The sequence below is a fragment of the Vollenhovia emeryi genome, unplaced genomic scaffold (assembly GCF_000949405.1).
Source record: "Vollenhovia emeryi isolate VEMERY1.0 unplaced genomic scaffold, V.emery_V1.0 DF939216.1, whole genome shotgun sequence".
In the NCBI taxonomy this organism is placed as follows: domain Eukaryota; kingdom Metazoa; phylum Arthropoda; class Insecta; order Hymenoptera; family Formicidae; genus Vollenhovia; species Vollenhovia emeryi.
This window is the reverse complement of record NW_011967150.1, coordinates 408,599-421,177: the sequence shown is the minus strand read 5'-3', so window position 1 is coordinate 421,177 and position 12,579 is coordinate 408,599. Positions and strand designations below refer to the sequence as shown.

The following is a 12,579-nucleotide window of genomic DNA, read 5'->3' as shown; positions in this document are numbered from 1 at the left end:
GAGAGAGAGAGAGTGTGTGTACAGTTTTAAATACATCAGTCACTAAATATATGCAATGCGATTGTACCGTTCCACAAAATATTTAACGCTACATTACACAGTTAAGCCTAATCTACAATGTGCTCTTTGCGTCTAGAAACACTTCTACTTTGTAGTCAATAAATATACCTTTAAAAAAATTGCGTAAGTATAACAGATAAATTGTATATTGTATATTATACACTGTACAGCCGTACACTGTCGACAAATTTTTTAAGCGTTTTGATTTGTTTATATAAAATAGAATGTTTCTAGATGCAGAGAGCACATTGTAGATTAGGCTTTACATAATTAAGATTCCAAGCAACGGGGGGGGGGGGCAGCAGGCCACATTTCGAAATGAATAAACAAGACAGCTGAATGTATATCTACTGAGGTGACCGGCGATAAGAAAGAAAACAGGGGGAATAAATATCCATATAAAAAGGAAAGGTGTACTAGCGCAGCGTAGACATTCGAAGACAAGATGACTGTTAAAAAGATAAAGCTATTATGTTGCAAACCAGAATAGAAAAGGAGCCTCGACGTGAATGGAGAAGGAAATATCGGTATTGCATATCGTCCTCTTCGTCAGCCTCATTAAAATTCAAACGCGTGCTCGATAAGCAGACACTCCAATCCTTCTGTCTTGTCTTATCGGCGAGCTGTAAATTTCTGCATGTCACCAATATGAATCTCTTACATTTTTAATTTTCCAGCACCCTGACCTTGGACGGCGCTCAAACACTTTGTTCCCCCATGTAATTAACTTCGAATGGACGTCACTTTCAATCGTTGTTTGGCAATATCGCCGCTTATCTTATTGACGTAAACAACACGCACTTTCTAGACGCAATTTCGCCGCTTTCCCGCTAACTGTTTCACTTATTATTGAAATACCCGACCGCTAACGAAATATGCGCATACGCAAAACGCGATAATCCTAGAGTTGATTAATGAAGAAAATCTATCGAGGCCGCTTTTCGAACGCTTCGCGCGCCGTCGGGTCGCCGCCTCCCCCCGCTGCTCCGCGCCGCGCCGTGCGCAGGCGCGCGCGCGTGCGCGCGCGCGCACACGTTCATATATATAACGCCGTGCGTCGATAGGACGAGAGCAGGCAAGAGCAGGGCGGAGAGATCCTTGGGAGAGAGCGCGTGAGAGCATCGGCGACTGTTTCCCCATTGCGCGTTTCAATTGCGATCTGACGGAGCAGTTGCGACGCCCCTAAATCTTCTTTACTGCCGCCGACAATTTCGGGAAACATGCTCCGTCTCTTCGTGCTGGTCGCGGCGCTCGCCGTGCTGATCGACGCGAGCTTCATAAGGTGAGTGTGCGACAAGTACCGATTGGAGATCGCGCTCCCAACTTCTCGTAATCGACACAGGACCCGCGATATAACCTACGACGATAACCGGACCGAGTCCGGATGGATATTGATTTCTTCCGGTCGGAGTAAAGCGGGCGGAGACAAAGAGACGGATCTCGGGGGATTCCCTCGAGACCCGTGCGATCTCGGTTTCCCTGCGACGTCTTGAAACGAAATTGGCGAGTCACGAACGGAGCCATTCGCATTTAGACCGATTTGTAAATAGATGAGTATAGACAGCGGCGAGCTGATGTTCCTGTGTTTACTTCTTCTGTTTATAAATAGACGAAGTGGCAGTTATTTCCTTCGTACGTTATTAAGATAACGAGAGGTCGAACTCTATCGAGTTGAAATGGCCGTATCGCGCTTTCAGATATGCGCAAATCGTAATCTAGAAAGAGACCAATTTTTGATTGTCGGATCGAGTTAAAGTGTTTATGCGCTTATATATAGTTAATCGCCGATATTTACATTGCGCAAGAAGGTTTCTAGGACAAAGATTAAATTTGCATGGCTCTTTCATGACTCATTGTTTTTGGAACGACTTCACTTGCAACTGCGAAGATATTTATATATAAGTTATCTCTTTGTTCTCTGTGCACAAACACACACACACACACACATATACACATATATATATTATATATAAATATCTCAGTTAATTGGCGATGCACATGCACGTGTACAACATAGTAGAATATTCTTTATGTTGCTTTAAGAATTCCGCTACAAAAGATACAGTCCGTTCGAAGTTCTTTGAAAGAGGTTGGCACCGAGCTGAGGCAGGTTCGTTTGGCCATGTCAGATGTTCCTCCAAACGGAACGGAAATCCTACGTAATTACATGGACGCTCAATATTATGGCGACATCACGATTGGTACTCCACCGCAGCCGTTCAGAGTGATCTTCGACACCGGCTCCTCAAATCTCTGGGTACCGTCCAAAAAATGCAGCTGGACGAACATGGCTTGCTGTAAGCACATTACGATATCGCTATTTCTCTTTGTCGTTCCATATATTATTCATACGTGTACACTTAACATTCAATATATTATTATTCCAAACATCGGAGTGGTCTAATTGCGTGTTTCCTTTCTCATAATTGATATTGAGTAAAATTGTAGAGTAGAAGTAACGCTGTAGGAAAGTCTTTAAAGTGGCAGTTTCGACGAAACAGATCATTGATAAATATTATGGAGCCAAGTCTCACAATTGCCTTACAGTCGTGTTTATGTGATTTATCATTCCTATTCTAAAGATATAAATGACCTTCGACACAAGATAGCTTACGTGTTAAGGCAGACAGTATAAGTACAAATACATCTGATGATTTACATTACTGTCGATTACACATTTAAATTAATATGAAAATGGATTCCTAAAATCGTTAATGTCAACCAACGTAATTTTACTCACTTTTTTTCAGTGCTACATCATAAATATGATAGTTCAAAGTCCAGCACGTATGTGAAAAATGGTACTGCATTCGCCATTCAATACGGAACTGGTAGTCTGGCTGGGTTCTTATCTACCGATGTAGTAACCGTGAGTCATTTGTTGAACAAACAGTCTCGTACTCCCGACCATAGTCATAATCTATAAAAATTCCCTAAAACATATACATATGTCGGTACTACTTTTTAAGTAAAACGCGATTTTTTTATTAATATCAATCTCGTTGTAGGTCGCTGGTCTTTCTGTTGAGAACCAAACGTTTGCGGAAGCTGTGTTTGAACCAGGAATGACTTTTGTTGCTGCGAAATTCGATGGTATATTGGGAATGGCTTACGCCTCAATAGCCGTCGATGGCGTAACTCCCGTCTTTTATAATATGGTCAAGCAAGGCTTGGTGTCGGAACCTGTTTTCAGTTTCTATTTAAATCGGTACGCATCTTCTTTCCGTCTACGCGTCGCATGTATCAATAAATTTTTTTTTATTCGATAATTTTTTCATATTGCAATGTAAAAAAGTATATAATCTGTACAGAGATCCCTCGGCTATTGTGGGTGGTGAAATGATATTGGGTGGCTCTGATCCCAAGTATTATGAAGGTAATTTTACGTATGTTCCTGTTACCCGCAAAGCATACTGGCAATTTACCATGGATAAGTACGTGATTATTTTCTAAATTACATGTATATCATAATTATCGATCGCATGTCAGCAAATTGTTAACACTATCACGCTGTAGGATCGAAGTGAAAGACGACACCTTTTGCCGGCATAGCTGTCAGGCTATCGCCGATACGGGTACCTCCCTGATAGCTGGACCAACGGCAGAAGTTAAGAGTATTAACAAATTGATTGGAGCTACTTCTTTTGGTTCAGAGGCAATAGTAAGTAATCGATTATACTTCTCGCATAGTAGCTTTTAACGTTGTTACATAAATTGCTCAAATAAATTAATAATTGTTTGATGAGTTATTGATTACGAATATGGATTATTAACGAAGGGAGAGTTTGCTTATTGTCACCAGTAATGATTAAAAATTGAGAAGGGAAACTTATAGTCAATCCAACTGGCTAGTTATTTAATTAGTTTATTACACAACGTTTCGACCCTATTCTTTTGGGTCCTTTTCGAGTGTTTGCTAACCACGGTCTCTTTCGTCTTTATTTATGTCATTTTTATGTTCTTCTCACAGTCGTTGCAATTAATACGGTAGATGACCTCGGTTTTTGTCCCAATTTAACTGATCTTTAACTCTTTTAATAATTTTATCTAATTTTTTTTTGGGACAGTGTAGATGGTGTTTAGACCTGTTTTTTTTTTCAAATTTGTGCTAATTTTGTCTGTCGATCCTTTAATAGGGGAGGATAATTTTAGGGTCGAAACTTTTTTTATTAGTGGTCGCGCAATCAGTATGAGTGGTGTCCCATCTGGATTATTATAATGGATTATTAACATTAACCATTATTTGAAGGTAAACTGCAACGAGATGTCTCAGATGCCTACGATCACTTTCGTCTTAGCTGGTAAGCCGTTCCCACTCACTCCTGAAGATTATGTTCTTAAGGTAAATATCGTGGCTCGTATGGTGGTTTAAATTACTTTAGAACAAAAATATCATGCTACATTTAATTTTCCGTAGGTCACAGAAATGGGTCGTACGATTTGTATGAGCGGCTTCATGAGTATGGATACGCCTGGATCGTTATGGATTTTAGGCGACGTATTTATTGGCCGGTACTATACCGAATTTGATTTGGGAAATAACCAGGTGGGATTCGCCCCAGCAAAATAAACAATTGCCTTCTCAATCTGAAGTTACCGTTAGCTGCTAGAAGATCTAAATGGTCTAAGATCTAAATAACTCCGCGAATAATTACGTAAAATATTTTTTAACAGTGTAGGAAATTTGATAACCGACACAACTGGCAATTTTAATTAAAGACAATTAATCGCGAAAAAATATCACCTCAGCCAGGGTACAATATTTTTTAAGCATCGACTTCTCATTATGCTTATTGCCTTGAAATTTTTTACTTGTGATCCATGCGTTGTTACGTTGTAAACAAATATGTATGTGATACTTTAGAAAATTAGAACGAAAATATGCGATATTGTTTCCACAATGTGGTGTACCTCTCCATTCTGTATAGAATTGTACTGTTGCAAGGTATATATATTGAATACAATTAAGTCTATTATAATAAAATAAGTATTCTTTCCATATGCTGTACATTGCTTTCATATATCCTCCAATTTTACATGTTTAAAAAGTTTTATGTTATAAAGATGAGGTAAATGTATCAACTTACAAATTATAATGAATGTGTAAATGATCAACAGTTACTGCACTGTTCATTTTATATTTCTAAAATTATTTGCAAACCATATAAGGATGAGAGCTGATAGTTTCTATAGCGTGAAATATAAATATGGATTGTTGAACAAATGTAAATAGTATTCGCATATATTTCGTTGCTCGCTGCGGAAAATTCTAGCTAGTAGAATAAAACATCTGGTATAAAGAATAATATTCTGTATAAATGTATTATACAGTGTTTAATTTTAATCACCCAAGGCGAATAACTTGAAAAATATGAAAGATACGAAAAACATTGTAGATAAAAGTTGTTTGGTTTGAAGGGGAACATAAGATGATGTCATTGAAACATGCCAAGTTGATATGGAATCCAATTTTATTATTTTTGCCTAGAGTGATTAAAATAAAACACTATAACAGCAATTCTCGACATATACAATATTCAATTATAACACAAAAACCTGTAAACAATCAAAATATATTATTCCGCATTTAGTAACAAAAGAATCGCACTTGCCGAAAACTACATGCCAGTTTCTTTTTGCTTGACTGCGTGAAGTCCATAAAAAATTGCCGTGCACGATGACCAAGACCATCGATTTGACAATGGATTCATTTTCATCCCATGAATTAATCTCGTTTTGCATCCGTCTGTAAGAGTTTAAAAAAATATATACCTGTATACAATCGTACATATATTATCTTTCTACAACGAACGGAGCTTATCAGAATAATTTTTCCCAATTTTCTCGTAAAATTGACAACAGGGATAAAACTTACAACTGTCCAATATACGTTGGACTTCGTGCGGAGCCATAAATTTATTCCATTCGTGTGTACCAAAAGGCACTCTTCCGAGGATGTATTCGCCTCCTACGATAAGAACCAACCAAGTTGCTAGAGTTCTGTTCTCCGTTGTTATAAAAATTGAGCCTCCAGGTTTCATTATTTTCACGCACTCCTGTTGAGAGAACATCCGCGAGACATTGAATTTTACGTTTATTTTACGTACAACAATTCTTCGTAACTTACTATAATATTGTACCTTTAGAAATAGTTGCGGTTCCTCTACATGCTCCAGAACCTCAGACGCTACAACAGCATCGTACGATTCCGCCTCCTGTTGGGAAAAGTCTTCCACCCTTGTCTGAATGTAGTTCAACCTCTCCGATATGCCGGGATCCAACTGTGCGTGCTCTTTGGCAACGTTTATTAACTCCGCCGACGCATCTATTCCAGTTACTTGCGCTCCTATTCTGGCTAAACGCTCAGCCAGTATACCACCGCCGCAGCCAACATCCACAATCTTCATTCCTTTCAGCGGAAGAGCTGGGTCTCGCATCTGAGCTCCAGCGTTCGCCAGTCCGTCTCTCACGAACTTTATTCGAATCGGCGCGTATAAGTGAAGATCAGCAAACGGGCCGTTCTCGTCCCACCAGGCATTCTTGAAGGCAGAAAGGTGCTCAACGTCCTTAGGATTCACTGTCGTTATCGGTCTAGCGAGACTATTGAGACGCATAGTATTTTCCGATAATCTACAACAAGCAATGAATCTTTATTTCCTTATGTCCTTAACACAGACACTTTTAGTCCCAGTCTACAATAGATGATTTAAGCCCTAAGCTTTAAGAAATTGGCCAATCACGGTCAAGTATGAGTAGAATGCGCGACTGTGATTAGTCAATTTATTAAGGCTTAGGGCTTAAATCTCTATTGTAGACTGAGACTTATGTAACATACTTGTACAATTATAAGATTTTGTCTTACACACGCACACACACATCCACATATTTTAGAGATAAAAGTACATGCAGAAATTGACAAAATAAATATTTAAAAAAAAGCTTGTCATTTATCACATGATTAGATAAGATTGAAAGACATAATTAAATACGACACCTGTTTCGAAAAACACTCGATGGTCGGGCGATACGTCTAAAGATGTTCGAAGCCATCGTGTTCGGTCACAATTATACACACAATCTAAAAATCGAGTTACGTCAAGAGCTATTTGTCACGCAATAAAAATACATAGCAAAATGTATATAAAAATTATGACTTTTCAGAAATAACTAGCTAACTAAAATGTGCACGCAAAAATATTAATTTTGCACCAAGCTCCAGCTCAACCGTACAAGGCATTGTTATTATTTGTATTATGAAAATCACCAATGATTTTTTTTTATTTCCCTCTGCGGGGACGCCGTCCAACCGCTAGGTTATTTGGCGTGAAATCACCAATGTTGTTTCCCAATCAGGTGGAACTTCACACTTTGATGTGGCACGTATTAGGTTAAGTAACGACGATAAACGGAAATAAGGGATATTGTATACTTAGATTCATTTATGTATGTTGCCGAACATGTCGTCTGCGTGCAAATTGTATCTCGATTTGTGACAGACGGTGACAACTAGACATTCCCGAATTTACGTGCCGTCACACACGCGTAAGTGAATATCTGCTCCTCGCAAATGAACTTCCTGCACCAGTGCAGACAACGCGCACTACTAAAATATTGTAATACAAGACGCATACAAATTTTTTTTAAACGTATTGATTGACTGCAAAATGGAAATAATGTTTGGATCATGCAAATATTTTATTTCCAACATCAGATGCTAGCAAACAACGGCACAATTTACTGGATTTAATTAAAAACTGTTACTTTTTAATGAATATAAATTTTAACTGAATATTTACTGGTATATTAATCAAATGAAACAGGGTCAGTTCTCAGACAGATTTTCAAAATGCATTTCAGCAAAACTTCATTACGTTTTCGGTAAAATATTTCCACCAGAGAAAGAGTATATGTAATAATGCTTTAAAACAACACTTTGTTGTTCTTTGTTGCTGCAAGAATCCATTATTCTGTACATATATTACTGCGTGAGAATAATAATAATCAGTATTACGGGAAGATATTTATTTAAATTATTTTCTCACTAATGTCTCTCTCTCATTGAACTTCCTTAGATATAAATATAAATTACGCGTCTCTTAATTGTTACTAAATTGTTACTTCTTGCTAAACTGCTTTTTACAATATTTATTTTTACAAACTTTACATTCTATAAAATATACACGTCCTCTGTATCTCACACAAGATTTCCAGATCTTGAATACACGAGCTAATAATGGATTCGTTATACAACAAATTCTTTCAGACATGCGAAAATCTAGGATTGTTCCGAATGTTTCGATCGAAGTGAAGAAATTTTTTAAAAATTCTTGAATAGATACCTCGAAGACTTTTGAGAGGGGAATTTAGGAATGTCCATTAATAGCTACAGTAAAATCAACATTAGACACATTGTCTCCTGTAAAATTAACGTAACGATTGCTCGAGCTAAAATTTACGTCTGCGGAATACTCGTACGTATTCGGAGGCCATGCATATCTCTGATTTCTTCTTTAAGAACCTGCGAAAAAAAACAGATTAATTGCAACATACGTCTGATACAATTACAATTTTGCTAGGGAGAAACTGCATTAAGCCCGTATCAGACTACGGATTGAGATTGGGATTAGATTGAAATTTGACCAAGCAGAGTTAAAGTTACTGAACTCGCGATTAGTAAACTTCACTGTGATTGGTTAAATTTCAATCTAATCCCAATCCCAATCCGTAGTCCGATACGGGCTTTAGGCTTTACCTCGTTAATGATTCGATGCTGTTTTACAGTATTCAGCCCCTTGAACTCTGGGGCGACGACATTTATGTCGAACATAGCGCCGCAACCTCCTAAGACACAACCACAATTGTATCGGTCATTAAGCGTATTCTTCAAGAAACTTTCTTCTTCTGACGAGTATACGTGGGGTGAAACAATTTTTACCTGACACATCGGTAACTTCGATCAGTTGAGCCTGTGGGAATCTGTTCCTCAGGATGGATATCATCTTCTGCTCGGCATGCTCGCCCGCGAGCACGCCATTGGATCCGTTCCACAGTCGAGATAGCAGCTGCAACAGTTTGGTTTTATTCATCTTTCTTTCTACGGTCCCCTTTTACTTTCATCGCTTATCTATAGCATGCAAATTATTGTTCGAGAGAGATAAGCAACGCCGAACTTAAATGAAGAAATTAGTATCATTTAAAACATTTTGATAAATTCGTGCGTCCGCCCTATTCACAGAAAGACGCTCTTATCTATTATAGAAACAAATCTATTTGCAAATGTAACTATACAAACATTATACAGATTGTATTCAATAACAAATTTATATTTTACACGCATGTTTAATAATAAATGTGCCTCTCTCAGGCAATTAAGCAACAGTTATCGAACTAGGTAAATATTTAAAGCTTCAGGGACTCAGCCTAGACACACACATTTTTATCGAAATCCAAGACGAGTTCCTGCAATTAAATATTCACCACGAATTATGTAGCTGGAAAATTTGCAAAATTACGTCGATTACATTAATCGCCGATTGAGCCGATCGAAGTTTGGTACCCTAGAAAAATCCGGATACGCGAACCATGTGGGTCGGCTTACCGATACACTGCGCGAGCTCGACGTGAACACGCGTCGAAACATAGCCGGGCAAGTCGCGGCGTGGCCGGTCCCCGTTTATCCCTCGCCGAGGCCCGATCGTCCCCAGGTCCCTTCCTGTCGCGTATGCTCACGAAAATCGACGGCAAATAACGCCTGCCAACGCTCATCGGTTCACACGTAACCTAACCTGACCATAGGTTAGGTTCACACGTAACCTAGGGATTAGGTTAGGTTCACACGTAACCTTAGGGGTTAGGTTCACACGTAACCTTAGGGGTTAGGTTAGGTTAGGTTGGGTTGTGTTGGGTTGGGTTAGGTTAGGTTAGCGCTGATCAGCTAATTTCTGGAGATACCGAGGTATCCTATTTGGTTTGTCCTAGAAAAACACAATAGAAATCTAGGAAATAATTGAACAGATAATACCAAACTGTTTAAAACCGTTTATCATTATTTTTGTAATATTAATAATTCTACGTGGAAACAAAACAAAATATATAACATTTCTGTAGATGTGTTGCACAACTTTGACAAGGTAAATAATTTTGAAAAAAGTTTCCATACATTTCTTCGAGTTACAGCAATTTTTTTTTATTCGCGTTAGATCAATTGACTACGCGAAATTGAGAGAACCAAGTATAAGTACTTGTTCTTTGTTCGTTCGCGAACGATAGCGCGTGGACCAAAAGAATAGAATCATCCGATCCAGAGATAAAAATAAAACGCCCTCTGTCAAGTTTTCTTATCGCGAGATATAAAGTTGAACCGCATGCATTATGCTGATCTATGCATCTCACGCGCGTTCGAGAGACGCAGCGGTTCGAGAGAAAAGCCTGGAGCAGGATTGAGTCGAGAGACGTGTTTCGCTGCCACGCGCCCTTTCTTTTAACAATTAGCGCGTGCCTTCAATTAAACCTCAGAATTGTGACCTCTGCCCAGTGAGGCACTTGCGAACCTCGTGCACCGGAAAGTGGAGGAGGAGAAGGGGAGGAGGAATTCATCCGAGCGACGAAGAGCAAGTGGAGCAACGTCCGCCGCGAAACGCAGCGTCACAGTCCGATTCGCGATCGTATCGAGCATGGATCATCTGGTGGACGATTCCGAGTCGCTTTTTACCAACAATCTCCTGTCGACTGGGCCGAGCTCCTTGGGTACGCGTGACAATGGAAACAATGACGCTCGAAGAGGTAATGCAATAGGGAACGATGCTACAATAACATGCGACACGAGGTTGTTGTCTCGCGGATGATTTTCGAGAAACGTTATCTGAGACAATCGCGCAAATTGCGTCGTCGGTTAATGAAAACAGAAACCCGAGGAGCTGATTAAACGCCCAGTAAACACCGACTAACAGTTACATAACGTCAATCGTTATTTCTAACTCGACAACAAACATGTAACATATGCTGCGACTTAACAATATAAGTGTGACGGTTGTTAGGAAGTTAATGTTTTATTAGATTAATATCCTTTTTCACTTTTAATTATTTAAGATAAACTTAGGGAGGCTCCTGCATAAATCGACCAAAAGTAGAAAAAAAATGAAATTTAAGTGGCTGCAAGTTTTATCTGTCAGCAAAATTTTGGAGTCCGTCGTCGATGAAATGAAAGAAAGAAAAAGTATTAAAGTTTTACCTTTTAACGTAGGGGCGTTGAGCCGCTCACTCGCAGAAGCACTTTAAGGGTTAACATTATTTCACAGAAAAAGTAGATCTTAGCAAAAAAACGAGATGTACATAATAAATGTCATAAGGATTCAAATGCGCTGTTAAATCCACGAGGTCACCGACCTCTGCAAGAAAGCACTTATTAGTAAAGTCAAGAATTTAACGTCACATATTTTTAAACGTGCATATATATCCTAGCATATCAGTGTATTTGATCAACAATGTGTTAAATAATATTTTGTTCATGAAGGAAATCGTATGAATTTACAAAAATAAAAAGGGCTTCGCCAAAGCACCCATACTGTCCGCTTCTTCCTGCAGGAGCCAAAAAACTCAAAGTCAAAACTAGAGAGGATTCACGTTGATGTGGAAGATTTATTAATGCAGCAAATTTCTTGGATGCCACAGGTGCTGGCATCTTCGGGACAATCTTTTTGATCGTCAACACCACGCTGGGGGCTGGATTGTTGAACTTCCCGCAGGCCTTCGACAAGGCCGGTGGGGTGGGAACCTCCGTCGTGGCCCAGCTTGGCTTTCTCGTTTTGATCACAGCTGCCCTGGTGATATTGGCCAGCTGTAGCAACAGCACGGGCACCGACACCATGCAGGACACATTCGCCGGACTGTGCGGCTCCAAATCGCTCGCCTTCTGCGGAATTTGCGTGGCCATTTACAGCTTCGGCTGCTGCTTGACATTCCTCATAATCGTCGGCGACCAGTTCGACAGGGTGTTTGCTACGTACTATGGTCTCGACTACTGTCACACGTGGTATAATCATCGTAGACAAGAGAGAAGGAAGGCGAAAGGGTTGCCGTTCTCCGTTACTTTAGTAGAAAAACCATTTCATTTTCTAGGTATTTATCCAGACCGTTTGTGACGGCTGTGTCCTGCAGTATATTTATACTGCCTCTGTGCTTCTTTAAAAGACTGGACGTTCTGAGTTACGCGAGCTCCGTCGGTTGCGTTACCATCGTATACGTCGTGTGGCTCATCGTTTACAAGAGCTTCACCGTGCAGGACGGTACTGTGCCGCCTATAAAAATCTGGCCGAACAATGGATACGAGGTTCTGCAGATAATACCCATCATTTGTTTCGCTTACCAGGTACGCGTGATTCTTAAATAGAAACGTAGACACCCGATAACAGGTGCACCTTGTACGCGGGGGGTAATGCAATTTGATAAAATACATCACAATTTTCGAATTTTTCATTCGCGCGCCTTAAAACTAGTTGTGCTAAAAAATCGAAAGGTGAT

At 39.5% G+C, this 12,579-nt stretch overlaps 4 protein-coding genes across 8 annotated transcripts in view; 2 read left to right on the top strand and 2 right to left on the bottom strand.

The window, feature by feature from the left end:
• The first annotated feature begins 1,105 nt into the window (after positions 1 to 1,105).
• Positions 1,106 to 5,059, top strand: LOC105560943 (lysosomal aspartic protease). Its single transcript, XM_012010480.1, has 8 exons — positions 1,106 to 1,342; positions 2,104 to 2,357; positions 2,811 to 2,929; positions 3,069 to 3,268; positions 3,372 to 3,494; positions 3,577 to 3,721; positions 4,310 to 4,402; positions 4,478 to 5,059. The coding sequence occupies exons 1-8, from the start codon at positions 1,281 to 1,283 to the stop codon at positions 4,628 to 4,630; spliced, it is 1,149 nt and encodes a 382-aa protein (XP_011865870.1). The 5' UTR covers positions 1,106 to 1,280; the 3' UTR covers positions 4,631 to 5,059.
• A 125-nt stretch (positions 5,060 to 5,184) lies between these two features.
• On the bottom strand, positions 5,185 to 8,082 carry LOC105560942 (hexaprenyldihydroxybenzoate methyltransferase, mitochondrial-like). 4 transcript variants are annotated; one of them, XM_012010476.1, is made up of 5 exons: positions 7,325 to 8,082; positions 7,055 to 7,138; positions 6,201 to 6,690; positions 5,936 to 6,116; positions 5,185 to 5,806 (listed from the first exon to the last, which is right to left on the bottom strand). In XM_012010476.1, exons 2-5 carry the CDS (start codon positions 7,108 to 7,110, stop codon positions 5,679 to 5,681), a joined length of 855 nt encoding a protein of 284 aa, XP_011865866.1. In that variant the 5' UTR covers positions 7,111 to 7,138; positions 7,325 to 8,082; the 3' UTR covers positions 5,185 to 5,678. The 4 variants fall into 4 exon arrangements, with proteins under 4 accessions (XP_011865866.1, XP_011865867.1, XP_011865868.1 ...); XM_012010477.1 differs by having other exon boundaries at positions 7,490 to 8,082; XM_012010478.1 differs by lacking the exon at positions 7,055 to 7,138.
• Positions 8,083 to 8,190: 108 nt separating this feature from the next.
• LOC105560941 (bolA-like protein 3) lies at positions 8,191 to 9,882 on the bottom strand. Of its 2 annotated transcripts, none has more exons than XM_012010475.1 (4): positions 9,659 to 9,882; positions 8,996 to 9,184; positions 8,813 to 8,901; positions 8,191 to 8,578 (listed from the first exon to the last, which is right to left on the bottom strand). In XM_012010475.1, the coding sequence occupies exons 2-4, from the start codon at positions 9,144 to 9,146 to the stop codon at positions 8,513 to 8,515; spliced, it is 306 nt and encodes a 101-aa protein (XP_011865865.1). In that variant the 5' UTR covers positions 9,147 to 9,184; positions 9,659 to 9,882; the 3' UTR covers positions 8,191 to 8,512. The 2 variants fall into 2 exon arrangements, with proteins under 2 accessions (XP_011865865.1, XP_011865864.1); XM_012010474.1 differs by having other exon boundaries at positions 8,996 to 9,122; positions 9,659 to 9,881.
• A 183-nt stretch (positions 9,883 to 10,065) lies between these two features.
• Positions 10,066 to 12,579, top strand: part of LOC105560939 (putative sodium-coupled neutral amino acid transporter 7) — a 5,106-nt gene continuing 2,592 nt past the window's right edge. The window contains exons 1-4 of the mRNA XM_012010469.1: positions 10,066 to 10,190; positions 10,595 to 10,842; positions 11,731 to 12,091; positions 12,178 to 12,427. Of these exons, the coding sequence (XP_011865859.1) occupies positions 10,168 to 10,190; positions 10,595 to 10,842; positions 11,731 to 12,091; positions 12,178 to 12,427 (882 nt within the window). The 5' untranslated portion in view covers positions 10,066 to 10,167. The remainder of the gene's footprint in view (positions 10,191 to 10,594; positions 10,843 to 11,730; positions 12,092 to 12,177; positions 12,428 to 12,579) is intronic.

Coding starts and splice junctions, on each gene's coding strand:
- LOC105560943 (XM_012010480.1), top strand. CDS start 1,281: ATGCTCCGTCTCTTCGTGCTGGTCGCGGCGCTCGCCGTGCTGATCGAC. Junction 1,343..2,103: donor ATCGACGCGAGCTTCATAAG/GTGAGTGTGCGA, acceptor TGTTGCTTTAAG/AATTCCGCTACAAAAGATAC. Junction 3,495..3,576: donor TGGCAATTTACCATGGATAA/GTACGTGATTAT, acceptor ATCACGCTGTAG/GATCGAAGTGAAAGACGACA.
- LOC105560942 (XM_012010476.1), bottom strand. CDS start 7,110: ATGGCTTCGAACATCTTTAGACGTATCGCCCGACCATCGAGTGTTTTT. Junction 6,691..7,054: donor TCGAGTGTTTTTCGAAACAG/GTGTCGTATTTA, acceptor TGCTTGTTGTAG/ATTATCGGAAAATACTATGC. Junction 6,117..6,200: donor AACCGCAACTATTTCTAAAG/GTACAATATTAT, acceptor TTCTCTCAACAG/GAGTGCGTGAAAATAATGAA.
- LOC105560941 (XM_012010474.1), bottom strand. CDS start 9,700: ATGTTTCGACGCGTGTTCACGTCGAGCTCGCGCAGTGTATCG. Junction 8,902..8,995: donor CGAAGTTACCGATGTGTCAG/GTAAAAATTGTT, acceptor GTTGTGTCTTAG/GAGGTTGCGGCGCTATGTTC. Junction 8,579..8,812: donor AGCATCGAATCATTAACGAG/GTAAAGCCTAAA, acceptor TTTTTTTCGCAG/GTTCTTAAAGAAGAAATCAG.